This window comes from Tubulanus polymorphus, chromosome 2 (genome assembly GCF_964204645.1).
Source record: "Tubulanus polymorphus chromosome 2, tnTubPoly1.2, whole genome shotgun sequence".
Taxonomy (NCBI): domain Eukaryota; kingdom Metazoa; phylum Nemertea; class Palaeonemertea; order Tubulaniformes; family Tubulanidae; genus Tubulanus; species Tubulanus polymorphus.
The window spans coordinates 7959880-7980877 of record NC_134026.1 but is presented as its reverse complement, the minus strand read 5'-3'; the positions used below and the strand labels follow the sequence as shown (position 1 = coordinate 7980877).

At 39.1% G+C, this 20998-nt stretch overlaps 1 protein-coding gene across 1 annotated transcript in view; it reads left to right on the top strand.

Moving 5' to 3' along the window:
• LOC141898378 (laminin subunit alpha-like) overlaps positions 1–20998 on the top strand; it is a 37069-nt gene that overhangs the window by 14362 nt on the left and 1709 nt on the right. Inside the window, exons 21-62 of the mRNA XM_074784234.1 lie at positions 298–380; positions 521–665; positions 875–1004; positions 1717–1865; positions 1948–2063; positions 2424–2632; positions 2711–2841; positions 3078–3434; positions 3861–4127; positions 4207–4290; positions 5188–5418; positions 5965–6075; positions 6161–6279; positions 6364–6459; positions 6539–6750; positions 7385–7666; positions 7955–8092; positions 8304–8455; positions 8825–8929; positions 9022–9133; positions 9475–9645; positions 9945–10138; positions 10766–11040; positions 11133–11271; positions 11598–11688; positions 11777–11893; positions 12179–12358; positions 12447–12601; positions 13013–13186; positions 13505–13635; positions 13721–13868; positions 14135–14259; positions 14695–15123; positions 15202–15319; positions 15403–15549; positions 15848–15993; positions 16339–16518; positions 16627–16745; positions 18569–18719; positions 19012–19201; positions 19285–19449; positions 20357–20744. Of these exons, the coding sequence (XP_074640335.1) occupies positions 298–380; positions 521–665; positions 875–1004; positions 1717–1865; positions 1948–2063; positions 2424–2632; positions 2711–2841; positions 3078–3434; positions 3861–4127; positions 4207–4290; positions 5188–5418; positions 5965–6075; positions 6161–6279; positions 6364–6459; positions 6539–6750; positions 7385–7666; positions 7955–8092; positions 8304–8455; positions 8825–8929; positions 9022–9133; positions 9475–9645; positions 9945–10138; positions 10766–11040; positions 11133–11271; positions 11598–11688; positions 11777–11893; positions 12179–12358; positions 12447–12601; positions 13013–13186; positions 13505–13635; positions 13721–13868; positions 14135–14259; positions 14695–15123; positions 15202–15319; positions 15403–15549; positions 15848–15993; positions 16339–16518; positions 16627–16745; positions 18569–18719; positions 19012–19201; positions 19285–19449; positions 20357–20744 (7162 nt within the window). The remainder of the gene's footprint in view (positions 1–297; positions 381–520; positions 666–874; positions 1005–1716; positions 1866–1947; positions 2064–2423; positions 2633–2710; positions 2842–3077; positions 3435–3860; positions 4128–4206; positions 4291–5187; positions 5419–5964; positions 6076–6160; positions 6280–6363; positions 6460–6538; positions 6751–7384; positions 7667–7954; positions 8093–8303; positions 8456–8824; positions 8930–9021; positions 9134–9474; positions 9646–9944; positions 10139–10765; positions 11041–11132; positions 11272–11597; positions 11689–11776; positions 11894–12178; positions 12359–12446; positions 12602–13012; positions 13187–13504; positions 13636–13720; positions 13869–14134; positions 14260–14694; positions 15124–15201; positions 15320–15402; positions 15550–15847; positions 15994–16338; positions 16519–16626; positions 16746–18568; positions 18720–19011; positions 19202–19284; positions 19450–20356; positions 20745–20998) is intronic.

The window sequence follows — 20998 nt, the reverse complement described above, 5'->3', positions numbered from 1 at the left end:
TAGATTGTTTCGATAAATAAGTTCTCGATTTTGGATTTCTTTTAATTTGTAAATAGTGGGTTTTTATCTTATCATCTGTTCACCACGTTTGATTGTGGTTATCGTACCACTCTTCAGGGGGTTTGGGTGGATGATATGGTGACATGTGCATTCTGATTATCGGGGAGGAGGGAGAGGGAACTTGTGAGTCCCGAATTAAATTGTGACTTGAAATCAAACCTTGTTTAAATGAAAAACTAACATTTCCATTCTATTTAAAAATCTGTGATCTATTAATAAATCTATCGTTGATTACAGGATTCAGTAGTAGCTATACCCGTGAATGAATGGGATATCGGAATAGTTAAACCTAGGATTAAATGCGTAAAAGTAAATGGAAAGTAAGTATCTTTCAATTCTACTCAACTCGGTTATAATCTAGCCATGTAGTGAAAGATACTCTTGATTTCAATCCTACCTAGCTCGGTCATGCTCTGTTGTTGTAAGATGTACTCTTAAGATGATTTCTGTTCATTTGAAGATGCACGACCTCAGAATGGCCAACCGCTCCTGCGGCAAAAATTACCATAGCGACCGACGAGAACAAAGATAAAATCTCGAACATCGAAGAGCGACCTCCGAATATCGATATCAAAGCGAAAGTTATCAAACTGGACAAAGATCAGGTGAGATGATGAGATATTGAGTTACTGGACGGGAAAAAATTTTGAAATTTGAAATTTATCAGTTATTAACTTTGTTTCTCATTGTTACTATGGTGGTTGTCACCCAGGTTGAGGATTTACCTTAAAAGATAACTGACAAACCCACTCCATGAAACTATTTAAACCATTTTGAGTTAATCACATTGATTTGAATTATGTTATGTTTTCAGAATACTATTGAAATAAAGAGCACTGTTGGACGTTTAGGCAAATATAAATATGTGCTCCATTACTATCAGCCGTATAAACCTAGATTTGATGTGAATGTTACTGTAGAAGTAGGAGATAAAATCTATCACGGTGAGTTTATCGATCATCTTTGATGTGTTGACAGGGTATCCAGAGGTCCTTCTAAGTCCTTCTTTGTCCTTCTTTTGGAAAAAGTTTGGACAAATATCATATTTGTCCTTCTTTTTGACTCTAAAACCCTCCTTTTGATAAAAAGTCCTTCCAAATTTGAATTTTATGCATTTTTTGCGCGCAATATTCTGTGTGTTAGAAATCACCTGAGCGAGTCTATATATAACAGTGACTCGGCAATGATAGTATACACAGCACTCTCACACATCGGTCAGCCTCATACATCGTCAATTAAGACAAACTAATTGACAAATCTGTGAATTAAAATCTCCTGATGAAGGGCCTCGGCTTATTGGTAAATTAAGAAGGCATTAAGAAATCCATGTAGGCTAAAAAACTGCCCTCGGCTTATTGGCTGAGTCGGCTTAATCACAAGAAAATAGGGTATGACTGGTTTACATGACTAGTATTCAGACAAAGCCATTGCGAAAATGCTCCCTCATGGGCCATCATTTCACTGTAAGGTACTTCTTTCCCTGATTGAAATATAAGGATGATATCTCAAATTTGTCAATATTTTACATATGATTTATGGAGATATTAAAGCAGTTTCTCTAATTCATTGAGACACATCTGTTATTTGAGATGACATCTTAAATCTAAAGTAACTCCGATTTAAGATCTCTTATAATGAAATGGTTGTAATTTTCAGGTAAAATCAAGGCAGATTTTTGCCCGAGTACAGCTGGATGTAGAGCTGTGATTGAATTTGCTAATGCCACTGGTCCAACAACACTAGAATTAGATTCCAATAACTTCAAAATCACTCTCAATAATACAAACAAAGATGCTATCTGGGTGGTAAGTAGGACTGACTCTAGGGAGCGAGGAGCTGATGTTATACAGCTGCTGATACTGATACTTCATTACTGATTATTTTAAGGATTATGTGATTGTGATTCCTGATGAACAGTTTAAAGAGGATATCACAAAACCTTTGCCAATTGATAATTCCGGATTCTTCTTGACGAACTGTGTGGATGAATCATTCCAAGTGAAGTAAGCAAAACTATTTATTGGGGCAGACGAGAAGAGAGAGGAGGGAGAGGGAGGACATATACCGATGGTTTAATGTTATATATAAACAATTTGAGATTCTAACATGATAAGTATTAATTGAGGGTACATGTGATGATATTCTTTTCAAATATATAGATATAAAGATAACTATTTGGATAAATATGTGATGATAATCTTTTCTAGTATATAGATATAAAGATAACTATTCGGATAAATATGTGATGATAATCTTTTCTAGTATATAGATATAAAGATAACTATTCGGATAAATATGTGATGATATTCTTATCAAATATATAGATATATAGATAACTATTTGGATAAATACGCTTATTTCAGATCATCAGCTTCGGAATTCTGTAAGAACAGTGTATTCACTATAACTACTGATTACAACAACGGAGCTATAGCGTGTGACTGTAATATCGATGGTTCGCTGAGTTTTGACTGCGAGGAATTCAGCGGTCAATGTCAATGTAAAAGTAATATCATCGGCAGAACGTGTTCGAAATGTAAAACGGGCTTCTATGGTTTCCCGAATTGTCAACGTGAGTACCCCTCGATTTCGAATTGTCGTTATAATTTGAAGAAAGTTCTTGCCTGGTGATTATGCCTATGTTTTGTAGGTTGCGAATGTCCTAGTGGACTGTGCGCTCAGGATACCGGTAAATGTATCTGTCCTCCTCGCGTTACCGGTGATAATTGCGATGAATGCATCTCTAAAACATTTGGTTATGATCCACTGATCGGATGTGAGGTTCGTTATTACCGTACTTCGTATATCGCACGTATTCATTCATCCATTAGATTTTTCAGTGTCATCAGCGTATCTCATATCGGGAATCTCAGATATCAAGCTGCTTTTCAAGATATCTCTGTTGATTTGAGATAAATACATCAAGTGGCGAGATTGCCATGTCAATATCATTTTGCTGGGTGATATCCCGATGTTGTTTTGAGATTGATATCTAGATTGCGTGTTTGATATTTTAGGAGTGTAACTGTCAGATAGATGGTGTTAGAGGTGGTAACACGTCCTGTAATATTCACACCGGTCAGTGTAACTGTCGCGAGTCTGTATCTGGACGTCAATGCGACCGCTGTACGCCCGGCTACTACGCCTATCCGCATTGTGAGAAGTGTAACTGCGATCCACGCGGAACAACCGACGATATTTGTGACCAGAGAACTGCTCGGTGTTTATGTAAAGAAAACACGGAAGGCGCCCTCTGTGAGACGTGTAAACCGGGAACGTTCTTCCTCGATGATCGCAATCATAAAGGTTGCACAAACTGTTTCTGTTTCGGGACGACGGATCAATGTCAGAGTTCCAACTGGAGACAGGAGCAGGTAATGTATATCCATCAGGTCAGGGTACAGGGTTCTTGATAGCAACAGGTTTCTAGAGTAAGCTACAGCATTGAGGTTCAGCATATCGGCTAGTTCGGAATTCAAAGGAGGCAAAAGCAGATTAAACCTAGTCTTACTTAGTTTTAGGGGAAGGGTTTGGGATAACATCAGGGCCCGGTCTTGTACATTGGTATTACCTTTATCCCAGGGGTTAACTCAATTCATTTTCAATTGAGTTAACCCCCGGGTTAAAATTAACACCAGTCTATAAAACTGGGCCCAGGATATTGGATGAAACTGGGTGAATTGGGTTCAGAGTTAACAATCCTTATTTCAGGGTTAAGTGGGCTATATGGTCTTAATCAAACAGGGTTCAGGGTAGATAACTACTACACCCCAGATGTCACTATGTTGTTGTCGGTTTAGGTTCGAGATATCGAAGGTTGGACGGTAACTAACATGAATTCAGTAGCGGTTACGGTTACCGGGGATACGGTAACGGTAGACGGCCGTCCCGGAGCGAGAGATATGGATGAGGCTTCGTACTGGGTGGCTCCGGAAGCCTACCTCGGCAATAAAGTCACGGCGTACGGAGGTAGACTGCGTTATACGGTGATGTTCACTTTACCGAGAGGCAACGAAGAGAAAGAAAAAGCAACTCAAGGATTCGTCAGATCTGACATCATTCTAAAGGTATTCATTGTTTTCGAATGATATTTGTTGAAATCAGATTCTGTATTTTTAGAATTTTTTGCTGATTTGTATTTTATAGGGTAATAATATGACAATAGGGCGAATTGAAGATGAACAACCTGCCCCCGGGCGTCCGCTTAGTATATCTGCTGATATGTTAGAGGTAGGCTTATCTGGATCAACCCCTTAGATCCAAATCTGTAGATTCTGTGAAGTTGTTTGTCTAGTTTTGTTTTATGTTCCTGAATCTCATGCCCTTACAGTAGGTCCATCACTAAACTGTGGGTTAACCCTTTCAGTGCTGGCTAAATAATACCCTATAGTGCTGAAGATAATTTGAAAATTCTGAAAAATTCTACCCTTGTGTGTTGAATAACGGGAATAGCACTATAGTGCGTCTACACCCTGGCGCGGTATATCGTTAGTTACTAATATTTCACTATGTTAGACAGGTGCTGCCATCTTTCAACAGAGATAATTAGTAATTACTAATTAAATCAATACACCCCAGTGCGGTGTACTAGCAAAATCTATCACTGATTCGTACACAGCACTGCGGTGTAGACGCACTGAAAGGGTTAATCCATTGTACAGGCGCACATCGTCCTAGATTTGGTTCATTAACCCTTCGCGTGTGGATTGCTATCTTTAGATTCTGTTTCTCTAAGATGTTAGCTGGAAACTCTTTCTGATCTCTATGTACAAACTTATGTGGGTCTGTACATAGTACATCATACCCCACACTCGAGAGGGCCCATTGTTGCATGCTGGACAATACCCCCACACTGGAGAGGGCCCACCCATACTCCCACACAGTGGAGGGCACATACCCCATATGCTGGACAGGGCTCATACTCTACACTGGAGAGGGCCTATACTCCTTTCACTGGGCAGGCACCATATTCCCACACTGGAGAGGGCACACTCCCTACATTGGACCAGCCCCATACTCCCTACACTGGACCGTCTTATACTCCCACACTGGAGAGGGCACATACTCCTAAGCCCCATGTCCCATAAATTGTCCGTACGCTTACATCTGTTATTTCATTTCATACAGGATTTGTTCTACCATGAGGACAGCGGTCAAAGCGTCAGTCATTCTCAGTTCATGCGAATCCTCTCGAATCTCGAAGCGCTTCACATCCGCGCGTCGTACTACACGATGATAGAACAGGGCAGTTTAAGCGATATATCGTTCGATATAGCGACACCGGACGGACGAGGCGATATCGCTTTTAGTGTGGAACAGTGTAGATGTCCACCTAGTCATACCGGTTCATCTTGTGAGGTATGTACCTTCTCAGAACCTGGTTCCACAGATTCACAGTGACAAATCTGAGAGCTGTGGAACTCTATCCAGGTTCATGTAATATTAGAATCATAATCTTGTTATTTTCTGATGAGATCATGCAAGATTTAAATTACTGTCTATTTCAACTTGACTTGAGCGCACATCAGGTGGCCTTGCTCGGTCAGTTTTGATAGTACATACCTGATAAAAGTCTTGTTAGGACCCGAAAGTGGTTGCAGTTGACCTATAAACATAAATCTGGAGTCCTAAGCCCAGTTGCGCAGTTGTGAATTCAGTTCAAAACAGGTCTCGAATCATAAGATCGGCCGAAAATTGGACCTAGCGAGCTAAGATGGTGTTAGACTGGTTTTATATCGTAAGCTTTGTTAGTGCTATTGATCTCGGATCTGTGGATTTATAACCAAGTTTCATGATTAAATCGATAGGAATGTAAGATAAAATCCCACTATTTACAGATTAAAAGAATTTAAAAACCAGAATTTATTTATTCAATCAAAAATATATCCTATCCTTCTCTGATAGGAATGTGTCGATGGTTATTATAAGAAGCGTTCCGGGACGGGATTCGTTTGCGCCCCGTGTGAATGTAACGGTCACACCCGTAGCTGCGACCCGCGAACCGGCGAATGTATCGTACGTATCAATTCAACAATCGCATCAATTTACGATTCAGTTACTATGGAAACTTATCGTTATTCTACGTGTCTGTTGTTTTCAGGGTTGTCGAGACAATACGAAAGGTTTCCATTGCGATAAATGTATAGCTGGTCACTATGGCGACCCGCTTACCGGAGATTGTCAGATTTGCTCGTGTCCAAAGCCAATTACATCTAACAAGTAAGATTTATCCACCCCCCTGTAAAGTGTAAGTTTTTACCCCTAGAAGATTTGGTTTTGTAGAGTGCTGTATGTATGTTTCAGTTTTGCGACCTCCTGTGAAGTAGTCGAAGGTGAACCGACGGATTTGGTCGTCAGGTGTGATTGTCTCCCTGGCTACGCCGGACCGAAATGCGACTCGTAAGTACAAACCCCTTAAATACGACAGCACTTGTTGCTAGGACACGATAACCCACAATTATTGTATTATCGTTTAAAGGTGTGAGATCGGTTTCTACGGTAATCCGAATGAGGTCGGTGGAACGTGTGACCCGTGCGGCTGCAGCGGGAATATAAACCTCGCTGATCCTCAGAGTTGTGAACCCCTCACCGGAGCGTGTCTTATATGTTTGTATAATACAACCGGTTCTAACTGTGAGCATTGTTTGGACTGGTACTACGGCGACGCTGTCATTCAAAAGAATTGTAGAGGTATTATGCAATGAAATACAATTGTTTAATGAATAAATGATGTTGAAAATAAAGCACTAATCCCTGTATATAGTGTAGTAAGAGGTACCGCAATAGGCATTGAAATAATGACAATAACAATAGATTGATCGATTGATATGAAAATTAACAAACTTGCTAAATTGATGAAAACATGCAATTTTTAGCTCCACTGTGATAGGTGGCGCTTAAGATCATTCAGTTGCTACTAGTCCTACAATCATTATCCGATCTTGACAAAGCTTGGTATGTAGGTACTATGGGCCAAGGGCCAAAAAAGTATAGAGCCGTTTTCCGGATCGGAACATTAGAGCGCGCTGAGCAGGTGGCCCTTGTTTCAGCCGACAGGGCCAAATTCGGTTTTCGTGTTTATTCAACTAGTAGTTGGAACTAATAACCGAATGCGCTCAATTTCCGAACTATTTCTGGAATATAGTTCCGACTAACTGACATTCGGTTTCAATTAGTTCAACTATTGTCGACTAACTCAGATAACCGAATGTGGCCCAGGCTGCTTGTTTAGTCAATTACCGTCTTAATGGTCTACAATATGAGACTTAGCCATGAGGCACAAATCTGTGGATTGATTGTGAGAATTGAAATATTTATTTTGTAGAATGTTCCTGTAACCGTTGTGGAGCTGAAAGCTGTAACGACCAAAGCGGTCAGTGTCAATGTAAACCTAATGTCGCTGGTTTAAACTGCGGTCATTGCGCACCGTACACGTGGGATTATAACAGTTGCGAGGGATGTAAACACTGTCAGTGCGGACTAGGATCGGTTAGTCCGAGTTGCGACGTTAATACTGGTCAGTGCGAGTGTAAACACGGCGTAACTGGACACAAGTGTGACCAGTGTAAAGAGGGATTCTGGAATTTAACTTCAAACGGATGCCAATGTAAGTTTAAATTCAAATTAAACTAATGAGGGAGGGAGGCAGTAGGTCGGTCGTCCGTGCGTTCGTCAGTCTACCGACAGTGGTGGTTCAAAAAACGAATAAGTGCGGACCGGGCCTTGATCAGCGTTACGGCCCGGCGCCGGTGAGGGAGGGAGGGAGGCAGTAGGTTGGTCGTCCGTCCATTCGTCAATGTGCCGGCAGTGATGGTTGTTCGAAAAACCACTAAGTGCGGACCTAAATGAATATGCTAAATTGTTGGTAGTAACTGAAATGATGATGTATTTTCAGCGTGTCAGTGTGTAGGACTCGGTGCTGCCACCTGCGATAGAGTCACTGGTGTGTGTCGATGTCTGCAAGGTTACACGGGGCCAACCTGTGCTCAATGCGAGGATGGATGGATCATGGTTCCGGGGAAAGGTTGTCAACGTAAGTAGAAATGACGGATACCGCCAAAACTGGGAAATAACCATTTGGATAAATCATCACAATGCTGAAGTCATTTTAATTCTCGAGCCCCAATTTGTATTTCTAATTCAATTTAATTGTCATCGGATAAGCCATTATCCTGATGAGGACAACTTTTGCTGTTGATGTACTGATAAGTATACTAGTGGGTTCTGTTTTATTTGCAATTTAGAATGCGATAATTGTGTGTATTTGTTGATGCAAGAAGCCGATCAGTTGACTGTTAATTTCACGCAAGTTCACGATGATTTAAAGGATGTTTCTGTCGGAGTTTTCGCTTTGAGACGACTTGAAAATATCAATGAAACGGTGATAGAATTGCGGGTACGTTTGATATATTTGATAGTATATCAATTGATACTAGAGTTATACCCGTGGAAACTACGGGTGGATTAATTTCCTTTGGCCCAGAACTTCAAACAATTTATTGGCAATGGAATTTAGTTGGGCCATTTGAAATCTTTTTGTCCATGCCGAGAGACCGTATGAGCTTAGATGGCCAGTACCCGTCGAGACCGGAAACTATCGGGGGTGAACAAATATATTATAAATGACTACCACACACAATTTCAAGGCCCGATTCTTCATGGCGATACTATTTAGTACATAGTTTGGTGTGAAATATCTCAAGTGACTCGCATCGTATCTCAGTGATATGGTAGATAAATCTCAATTTGAAATATTTTATTTCAGCCTCGAGTGAACGGTTTAGTTGTGAATCCGAGAGATTTTGATTTGACTCCGATTCAGGATTCACTTCGTGACGTGAAAAACAAAGCCAGGAAAGTCAACCAGCGGGTAGGTATTCTCAAAATGAATCTATTAATTTAGTTCATGTCAATCTTTAGAATCGCGAATTCATTCGGTTGAATCTGATTTGAATTTAACAGTCGGAAACTTTGTTGGATCGATCTGAAAGACAAAAGAAAGATGCAGAAGAATCGAAGAGAGAATCGGCCGGGCAGACGGGAGCCATTTATCAATCACGCATTGATACTCAAGGTTTAGATACATTTCATTTGTTATTTTAAAAAACCAAAAGATTGAAGGTTCCCTTAAAATGTTGAAGTTTTCACTAGAATATAAGCTACTTAGTTAATACAGAATCCTGATTACAGATTCCTCCTCAAAGAATACAGATTCCTCCTTAAAGAATAGATTCCTCCCTAATGAATACAGATTCCTTCTTAAAGAATACAGACTCCTCCCTAATGAATACAGATTCCTTCGTTAAGAATACAGACTCAATCCTTAAAGAATACAAATTCCTCCTTAAAGAATACAGACTCCTTAAAGAATACAGGGACTAAACTGATGAATGTTAATCAAATTGTTTTATGTAGAGGCAGTGCGGTTTGTACAAGGAGTTTTATTAAGCATCCAGAACAGTATCGATGTGAGTAACATCGCGCGGACCCTCGCTGATTCAGAATCGATTCTCGAACGCATCCAGGCGAGGAATTTTACAGAGAAAGATGAAGAATCTCGGTCGGAACTTAACAAAGCGCAAGATCGTAAGTAAAATTACTTAGTTATAGTTGACCGACCAGAGGCAATCCCCAGTCACGTGAATCCCCAGCCTGAAAAAGCTGAACACTTAAAGCTAGAGTTAGAATTAGTGTATATCATCGAAGATATGTTGAGACTTTAAAGAGGGGAGAGTGCTACCCGAATTATGGTCCTATACCTAACTTTCCCTTTAAACTGTTGGATCCTCAGCCAACAGAAGCTCATTAAAAAACCTGGACACTAGCTTGAGTTATGGTAATACGTATCTATTATGAAATTGGGAAAAAATGTTCTATTTCCATAGTGTTAGAAAGAGTGAAAGGACTTCAACGGAAAATCAATGATCAGAAGAATCGAACGCGAACTGTTTACAACGAGATGGTCGAGTTCGAGGGAAGATTACGTGATCTACTGAATCACAGCCAGGAATCATTGACTGATTCTAAAACGGCGATGAATCGAGATATGACGAATACTGATAAATATACTACTATATCTGTAAGTATGAAACCAGCAGACGATCCGGGGGGGGATGTATTTTACTAAAGAGTTCATTGCATTTAACCTGCAGAACTGACATAGTCACAATTTTGCTCCATGGTATTTCATCCAATAGTTACTTAAACCCTTTCAGTGCTGACTGATTAGTACCCAAAAGTGCTGAAGAACATTTGAAAATTTTAAACTATTCCACCCCAATGTGTTGTATAACGGGTATATCGCGTTAGTGCATCTACACCGCGGTGCAATGTATCATTAGTTACTAACTATCCAACTATTCAAGACAGGTGCAGCCAACTTCCAATAATGATAAAAACTGATTACTAATAACATCAATACACCATGATGCTGTGTATGAGCAAAGTCCATCACATATTCATACGCCGCACTGCAGTGTAGATGCACTGAAAGGGTTAATCTGTGACCACTGGATAATCCACTATCCACAGATTCATTTCAATCAACGAGTGGCCCATGATAGAAGAATTTTGTATTTATGGCTTGAACTTACATTACCAGTCTCAGGAGTAGATGATATAAATGGTTTCTACTCACAGAAAATCCCTTTTAAACTGCCAGAGGTCCTCCCCTCATTACTGACCCATTGCAATGTCTTAATTTCAGCTGACCAGTGGAAACATCACCGAGTTTCAAGAACAAACTAAAATGATGTTAAACACGGCTCAAGATTTAATTGATGAAGCAAAGAAACTGTTAAAGAACGCTAAGAAATATTACAAAGAAGTCGAGAGAGAGTTATCCAGATTGGATCAAGCGATGGAGAAATTGAAAATGTTTGGAAGTGAAATGACTGCATCTAATGAAGAACTTCGTCCAATTGTTGATAATGCAACAAACCACGCTCTCAAACTCAAACAGCAAGCAGCCATTCTAGAAAGGTGAGCATTTTTCAGGTTCAGTTTCAGATTCTGTTACTTTCAGTGACTAAAACAATTAACCACTGATGAGAAAATGTTTTGTATTTTGATAGTATGATAAGAGATACTAAAGAATCGGCAGATGCAGCTATCAGAGCGGCGGAGGCTTATGAGAACATCGTTAAAGCGATAGGCGGCGCTAAAAACCAATCGACGCAAGCTACAACAGCTTCAGAATCGGCCGTTGATATGGTATGTAGTACTATACACAGACAGTCTTGCAGTTGTCAGTTAAAACAACAATATTGGAAATAATGAACAGATTTTAACTCGTCTTAATTGAACTGACAACTATACATCTGTGTGCTGTAGATGTTAACTTGAGTAGCTTTCGCTACAAGTGCATATGGTAGCTTCATCAGGTGAATAAGACTAGACCTCGTTTACATGATGAATCTACTATGCACTAGTAGTGAAAAGCTCATAATTTCTAAAATAGACTTGTTAACCTACACAGTACCCTCTGTTTTCACATAAACCGTTACCTGTGAATATTCGTGGGTTTTGTTTATTTGCAGTCGAAAGGTTTGGGCGATAAAGCGCTGGAAAGTAAATTGAGAAGTGAAGATTTATTGGATCAGGCTACGAAATTGAAACAGAAGGTTTCCAGTAAGATATACCGTGTATACACGTTGTTCTCAGTAACCCCTCATGATATACGTATATCTCCTCTCTATCTCTGTGTCTCTATCTCTAGCTCTGAATGACCGCTACACTAAAGCTAATGAAGGAATCAGCAACATAGAAATTGTTAATATGGAAACTATTGATAAAGTTGATTATATGAATTCGAGTTTGATAATGTTACGGGAAGGTAAGGAAATCATCAAAACTATCTGCAGATTTGGCAGACCTAACTACGTCTTCTGAGTAGTGTCAACTCATTAACAGCTCCAACAAAATATTCTCAAAATCAGAATAATTAAGTAATGATAATAAGTTCATTATCAATGTATGGTAACTACTATTCTCATTTTTTGGTGAAAACTACTACAATTCGAGATATAAGGTGGTATAATTTGAGATATAAGGCTGTCTGGTCTACATTTAGAGATAGCTGGTCCGGCTTTATATCATCTATTGTGACTGTCTGTTACAGGTGGATATGGCGACCAGGCTCGCGACGCTCTACAGGCTTCAAATGACGCTTTAAACATATCGAAACAAATTAAAACTGACCAGATTGTTGGCGGGTTGCCCGAGCGCCAGAATAAACTGATAAAGATCGACCAGGCTCTCGGCGAGGCAAAGAGGAACATGTCCGACGCCGATACTCAGAGTAAGAATTCAAATTTTCTGATGTGTAACCGGTGGCAACTGATTTGATTACTGGTATTCATGATTATAAATGGTTTTGTTTGTTGTAGTAAACAATCTGTTGAGTTTGTTACCGAATTTGAATAAAGATATGAAACCACTTTACGCGAGACATGAGAAAATTCGCCAGATTGGGTTAGATATATCAGCTAATATTACTGCGCTGAAGGAGATGATTAAAGAGACAAGAGGCGTAGCTAATAGAGTGAGTATACAGTGGAGGAGGGTGTACGTCATTCCATGGATCTTGGACAACCCAATCCTGGTAACAAAAACAGTACGAACAAAGAGCACAGTAGCAGAATTAATAGATGCTCTCAAAAACTGCATTCCGCCGCTGGTTCACACCTAGCAACAATCATCAAGTGACATACCGAGACAACCTAGAAATAGGCATAAAAATGCCTCTCGTTGGTTGTAAAAACGATACGATACGATATTAACTTCAAAATAGAAAGCTTTTCTACTTTCTTCCTAAGAATTTCTAGTGAAAACTAAATTAACCCTCTGATCTCTAAAAAGGGTAGACAAAAGTATATAGATTGTAAAAGATAAGTACAATACAGTATATGATCGTGTAGTTGTTAGTAAGAATGATTGTTTTTATGTGATATAGATCCGTGTGGCGATGACCTACTACAGTAACACTACGTTAAGGCTGAGAAATCCACAGAAAATAGAAACTGCCGGATCTTTTACTAAAGTTACTCTTTACTTCCGTACGAAAGCCTCGGATGGATTCTTACTGTATATGGGGCCAGATTTATCAGAGGTGCCACCAGGAAGACAGGTATACAGTATAAGGACGCTATATGGATTAAATTATTATTATTATTATTATTATTATTATTATTATTATTATTATGATTATTATTATTATCATATATCCGCATCAGTATAAACACCTTATAATCACAACACTGGTCTTAAGTTTTCAAGTGTAGTTGATTAAAGAACCTGCGTTGAAACTGATCTTAAGTTTTTAGATTTGTTATAGAACCAAAACAAGTTTAGACTGGTCTTGAATCTAAGTGTTGACTGTGTAACTGTTTTTTTTGGCTGCTGCTGATGTCATGATATATATGAATATTGTTGTTATTGTTTGTAGGTTGATTATATGGCTTTAGAGATTATTAATGGATTTGTAACAATGCGTTACGACCTCGGTTCCGGAGCTGCCGTTATTTCCAACAAGAAGAATGTCGCCGATGGCAACTGGCATGAAGTAATAGCCGAGCGGTGCGTTACGGATACCGGTGTAAATCAGTTTCTATTTTTAGAACGTGAGAATTATTTGAATATTTATTTTCTGTTGATATTTTAGAATTGGCAAAAGTGGAACGTTGACTGTGCGCACGCAGGATGAACCTAATTCGGTTGCCATGGGTACATCACCAGGAACGATGTCGGTGTTGAAATTAGATCCGATTGGGACGAGATTTTATGCAGGAGGAGTTCCTACAGCCGCTACCGTGAGTTTCAACTCATTTCCCTCTTTTCAGATCACCACTTGTACTAGTGTGGGCATCTGAAAAAATTTATTTTGAATATACAAACTGTTTTCAGATCTCCACTGTTTATATTTGAATACATGTGTATATACGTTAACATTAGATAATTAATGGCGAAATTTGATCCCCACAGGTTATTTACGAATATGTTAAGGAGATGATTAACTGTTTCCGGATCCCCGCTGTTTAATTATGAATATGTAAATGAGGTGATTAACTGTTTTCAGATCCCCAGTGCGATACAAGCACGTCGTTTCATCGGATGCTTGGAGGATTTAACGTTTGATGAATTCCCGGTTGGTTTGTGGAATTTCATCGAAGGTGAACACAATGGAGATGCTTGCATCGCTAGGTAACCAGTCTCAGATTAAGTCATAACACCGGAATGATGCATGTAAATCCCGGATTTAACTAACTCTCATTTGCGTGTGTGTTTTTGAAGAAAGGGGATAGGTACAAGACCGGTTATAGTTAGGACGTCACGAGGCATGATTGACAGGTTATATTCATAGACTCCTCCCACTCTATTGTGTGTGTGTGTGTAGATGCACTACAGAATTACAGATTCCTGCACCCCGGCGGCCTTCCTCCTCGAGCACCCCTGTGCCCTACCCCCTCCCCCTTGTGTACCTCCCCCTGAGAAAATCAGCCACTTCCACTATTTGATTAAATAAAACTGTAGCAACTGTGATTTTAACCCATTCATGTTTTAGGCTTTCGTTTGAATAAACCGTTGAATATATTTGTTGCGATCTGTTCTAAAATCGAAACAATTCTATAATTACAGATCTACCCTGCAGGCACCGCCACCGGATAGCTATCGATTCGACGGTAACGGTTATATCGTAATCAGTAAAGACAGATTCCGACCGTTCAAAGAAACGAAGATTTCGATGAAGTTTAAGACGTACGCCGAGAACGGGCTGATGTTGTTCATGGGAGTTTCTCAGGATTTCCTCTCGCTCGAGATGAGCGATGGGAAAGTCCAATTCCAGTACAACCTCGGGGGTGGAAGGGCAATGTTGGTGTCGAGCAATAAGTTTAACGACGGTCAGTGGCACACGGTCGAGGCTAAACGCTATAAACAGAACGGTGTTTTGAAGGTCGATGGTTCAGAGGTCGCGTCTGGTTCGTCTCCCGGCGACCTCGAACAATTATCGATTGATTCATCGATTTACGTTGGCGGATTCCGCGGCAAGAATATCCTCAACTATCCGTAAGTTTTACTCCCGGTTTATATAATCAACAACGAAGATTTCCGTTGTTCCTCGGTATTGATGCGTTGTATTTTCAGGCACGTGACCCCGCTCGGATTCGAAGGATGCATTAAAGATTTGGTTCTTGGACTTTCGGCGAGAGATTTGTCGAAACATGTTCACTCTAAAGGAATCATTCAGGGCTGTCCTGATAGAGTAAGGGTTTAATCCTGCGATAAAACATACAACGGCCAATCAAAGAAAAGAACGGATGATGACGATGATTGTTGTTGTTTCAGGTTGCTAGGGTCGCTTCGTTTGCCTCAACGCACGCTGGTTACGTTGCCATGCCGACTGTTAATATCAATCGTAACTTTGAAACGACGTTGAAATTCAGAACGACTGAATCGGAAGGTTTAATTATGTACAGCGCTAATGAGGACCAGGTCAGCTTACAGTCAATTTACCGCATCTATGATACTGAACACATTTCTGGATACAGTTCCATAGTGGTTCTGGATACAGTTCCTCATTTGTTCCAAATCCTGTTCCAAACTGAAGGATCCAGTTCCACAGTTATAATTTGACAAAGGCAGACATGAGAGTTTTCTGAATTCCTGAATTCAGACAAAAAGTGTTCATTAAAAAATGCGAACATACGACTGTGGAACAGGGTTTAGAACTGTTGAGATTTAGCCTAGTTTGTAAAGATTGCTGTGATTACAATAAAATCTACATTTTCAGTCGAACTCTTTCTCCCTCGCTTTGAAAGATGGTAAAATAGTGGTGATGAATAATGTTAGAGGTGACATTACAACTTTACCAACTCCGTCAGCGATATACGGTGATGGAAAATGGCATTATATCTCATTCACTAAAAACGGGACCAGGTATGTGGACTTTATCTTTACCCTTTCAGTGCTGACTTGCTAATACCCTATAGTGCTGGAGATAATTTGAAAATTGTGAAAAATTCCGCCCTATTTTAGTATTGATGTTGAAGAACGGGAATACCACAATAGTGCGTCTACACCGTGACGCAGTGTACTGTTAGTTACTAATATTTCACTATGTTTGAAAGGTGTTGCTATCTATCAATAGAGATAAAAAATAATTACATCAATACACCGCAGTGCGATGTACTAGCAAAATCCATCACTGATTTACACCGCACTGAAATGGTTAAACAATTCAATTGAGAACCACTGATATTTGATTGTTGCGGTTTGATTCAGATTGCAGTTGGATGTCGATGATTCCGAGGTCGCGGCAGTCGAAGCTAAACGCCGGAAAACTACAACTAGCAGTCCGTTATTCTTCGGTGGCGCCCCTGATAATTATAAAGTGGTTGTTAGGAATGTCGCTACGTCGAGACGGTTTATAGGGTGTGTTGGTGACGTAACGGTCAACGGGAAGTAAGTAGATGTTTACTCCCTCTCAGTGATTGATTTTCTATATCTGATAATTTAACTCCCCTGGTGGTTTCGCTAACTACATATGTATTGTATGTTAAATGTTTGTAGGTTTATGAATTTTGCCGTCGCGGCGCCCTCAGAGCGCAAGGGTTCTTCACTAGTTGGGTGTCCTATACAGGATGTTAATCCTACCGTGGCTCCTATTGTATTACCGCTTTTACCTGGAGGTAAGAACTTATCCTCAGTTTATCATCAGTCTCAGTCTTATCTGTTTACATTTCTTTTTGTTTAATTGTTCCCTCACCAGTTCTAGATTAGACAAAAATGTAAAAACTAGTAACCGGTCTGTGGTTTAGTCAGAACCGGACAACAGTTAGGCAGTATAGCCTACCGACTAGCTGATGAATTACTTCACCTGATTTATTCTTTGTTTTATCATAATCTTTTTGATAATGATTTAGGATTTTAGTTTTAAGATTTTAGAGAGAGAAATAGTAAGATAGTTGTACCATTGCTGCTTTATTGGGCAAAAATAACACTAACTGTTTGACCAGTTTCTTTGCTTTATTTTATCTATTAGCCGACAATTATTCAAATATTGAAATATCTGATATATTATGTGTACATCTTGTATATCATTTACATATCTCATATCATTTACATATCCAACATCTTTTACATGCATTATATATCATTTACATATTATCCGACATATCATTCACATATCTGATATATCATTTACATATTATCTGATAAATCATTTACATATTTTTGATATATCATCTAAATATACAATGTATTATTTACACACCTGATATATCGTTTACATATATGATATATCATTTACATATTTTTATATTTTTTATATATCTGATATATCATTTACAGTTTGAAACATATTTTGATATTGTATAAGAAAGATATGAATATTTTGAATAATTGTTTTGTATTTGTGTCGTTGATAGTTTGAAGTTTCTGCTTGATACAAAGTTTGACGCTTTTCAATTAATTTTAAACACAAATTCAAATTGGATTCTTGTCAATTCGCGTTTATTTCATGAACCAATCAAATTTAACCTTTTTTTGTCACTCTCACCACGTCTTGATAATGATAACATCCTCTTTAATTACAAGGATAAACCATCATACTTTATATACAAGGTCAAGATTACATAACGACACACGTTCAACTGAAGATTGCTATTGATTACTTTCGACAATTGAAGCTTAATCATTTGATATGACTTTATGAATCTTGGCCAAGTTAATATTGTAATATTGTAATCTTGTTCTTGTAACCCAAAACTTAAAACTCATGTTTCATGGTATTTACTGATTGAAAGCCTCTTTGAAATGGCTCAATTTTAAACGCAAGTTCCCTCGAAGTTACTTTTGACCGCTGCTGATACATCTTTCTATCCTAGGTCCAGTTTCACAAAAAAATATAATTCTGGAGTCATATGATCGATGAAACTAAGAGTTTTTAACTAAAGAGTTGCGTGAAACTGGATCTAGAATTATACTGAATAAAATACATGAACCTTGAGCCACAAACAAATTACATTCATATGAATAAATTAATTCTGATTTAATTATCAAAAGGGTTTTATGAAGAGGAACCCATTGCATGGTTTAATGGTGTAATTTGGTTCACTTTGTTGTATTTACTGAATTGAATCTATTGTTTGTAGCTTGTAAACCTGATATTCTATGTGTTTTGATTTTGAAGTTTACTTTCAAGTTTTTGAAATGCATTTGAGATTATTTAGAAAGATTCTGAAAAATTCTATAAAAAGATATTCTCCACAAGTTTACTCAAATTTTACTCAAATATATTTTGCATCCACTTCCTGCACCGTTTGATTTGTTCCTATCATTAATCATTGTTCCTATTATTGTTGCACTGTTCGTATAATTTACAGCTTTTTAAAACTGGTCAAATTGCGTTATCGATTGAGTGGTCGAATACTGACACATTCTCTCTGTTTTCTCTTTCTCTCTCGTCTCCCGTTCTTGCATGTAGCAGGTTCTAGCGATTCCGATATTACAGGTGTTACCATGACTCCCGGACAATGCGTATTGCCAGTTGCCGAGACGACGTTCGATAAGGGCGGAATCTTCGAGAAATCGGCAATGAGATTCGGACTGAAGTCGGAGAGTCGATTTGAATACGACAGCGTCCCGGGTAGATTTAGAATCTCGTAAGTATGAAACGGCGTTTTGGTCTGGACCTCTGAGCCCACAGTCGTCTGATGCAAAACTGCATTTTTAATTAGTCTTAATCTCTGAGTGCAAGAGACAGGTAGAAAACCCATAACATTAAAAACTAATAAATCGATAAATGATTTAGATCAAAATTACACACAGTTTTCACTGGACACTATCATCAACTGTTAGTAAACTGAGTAACTGTTTTCACAACTGCTCCAACCCTCCCTTTGATGATAATGAGACTTATCTTTGTATCATCTGGGTGTAATGTATTTGTTTCAGTTATGAATTCCAAGTTGAAATAAAAACAACCCATAAAAATGGACTGATATTTTTTGTCGCCGATTCATCGCAGAATGATTATATATTACTCTATATGAAAGAAGGTGCTGTAGTGTACTCGTTTAATACCGGCAGTGGAGCCGCAACAGTCACCTCTAAACGCAAATATAACGACGGATTGTGGCATACGGTATGTAGCGCCATCTCGTGGAACCGAATTGAACTATCGTATTGTGTGGTGTTTATTTGATATTGTGTTATTGTGATTGTTAGGTGAAGTTCTGGAGGAATCGTCACACTGGACGTCTGTATGTCGACGATGATTTATTAGGAGAATCGAAATCTTTAGGGAGAAATCGAGCTATAAATGTGAATCCTCCGTTCTACGTCGGAGGTATGCCCAATACAGCGGCTAAACTTACTAAAGGAGAAGTTCGAGTGAGTACCATTGATATTCTATAGGTTTCTTTCTGTCAAATGTTGTCATTGAATTCAGTCAAAGGAGCAGCTGCAAGTACCTGCTGTCAACAGCAGACTGATAGTACAGCTGCTCTCAGTAGAATGATAGTCACATTGACATCTGCTGTCAGCATCTGTTTGCACCTGTAGGTAACTGTCATTACTGGTACCGAGTACCTATATCTAGAGGGACTTCTAAGTACCTGCGTACAGTGGCAGATCCAGGGTTCAAATCCGAGTACTGCTCAAAGCAATATTTTCCCCCGAGTAGCTGTCCGACTGCCCGACGCCGGGGTTCAAGAGGGGTGCTCCCCAAAGCAATTTGAAATTTCAACAATTAAAATCTCATCAAGTTGAAAACAGGAATTACTATGAAAACTAATCGACGAGTCAGTAAGCCTAGTGCCGGTCGTGTACCGATTCACTACAAACGTACCACAAGTTTTGGAAAAATATATAATATAATTTATTTTCATCATTATGTCATGCAAGATACTACATAGGAGTTAAACATAGTTTTTACAGACATAAGATGAGGGACACAGTGCAAGCCCAGGGCTGTACTTATGATTACTAATGATAATGATAATAATAATAGTAAACATACTATTATATTAGTATTAGACAAAGAGAATCACAGCACAATATTTATGGATAAGCTCATTAATAACTATTCAGCTTCAGATTCTTGAAATTAGATACAAGAGATGATAGGAGGGACGAACATAATCCATGTTTGTGTGTTAAGTCACATGCAGGCAAATATTGACTACATTGAAAATTTTTTTGGGAAAATCTTCAGTACCGCTGAAGCGGTAATCGCGGTAGGCTGGTTCCGCCACTGGTACCTAAGCGCAAGTCAAGTGAATTTGTTCGTAATTTTCAGGATATTGCGTTTAATGGATTTGTTGGTTGTATCAGAGATTTCCGTATCAACGATAAATCGTTCGGAACCGCGAACCGTCAGTTTCACACTCAACCGTGTTATATGAACGTCGAGCCGGGCGTTTACTACGGAGCAGACGGAGGCTACGCGGTCATCAACGATCAGTTCAAGGTCGGATTGGATCGTCGTTTCATTCTGCGGATTCGACCGAGGTCGATGGACGGAATATTGCTGTCCGTCTCGTCTCAGAGAGGGGACTATCTCATCATGCAAATGGTGAACGGAGAGTTGATATTCAGTGTCGATAACGGCAACGAGGAAATCACCGCGAAATACATACCGCCAATCAACGGCGGTCTCTGTGACGGCAAATGGCATGAAATTATCGGTAAGCGCGCCCTACTGATCCCATAATAGTGGCAAACAGGAATTGATTACTCACATTACCAGCGCCACCTTCAGTGAGGAAATGGAACCAAATGATACTAAAATCGCTCTCTACAATGAGAAACTGGCACAAATTCCTCTTCTACCAGCGCCCCCTACATTGAGAAACTGGAAATTTATGCTAGCTACCTCTGTACCCCTTTAAAATGACAAAAACTGGGACTCCTAATTGAATCATGTATTTTACATATGTGT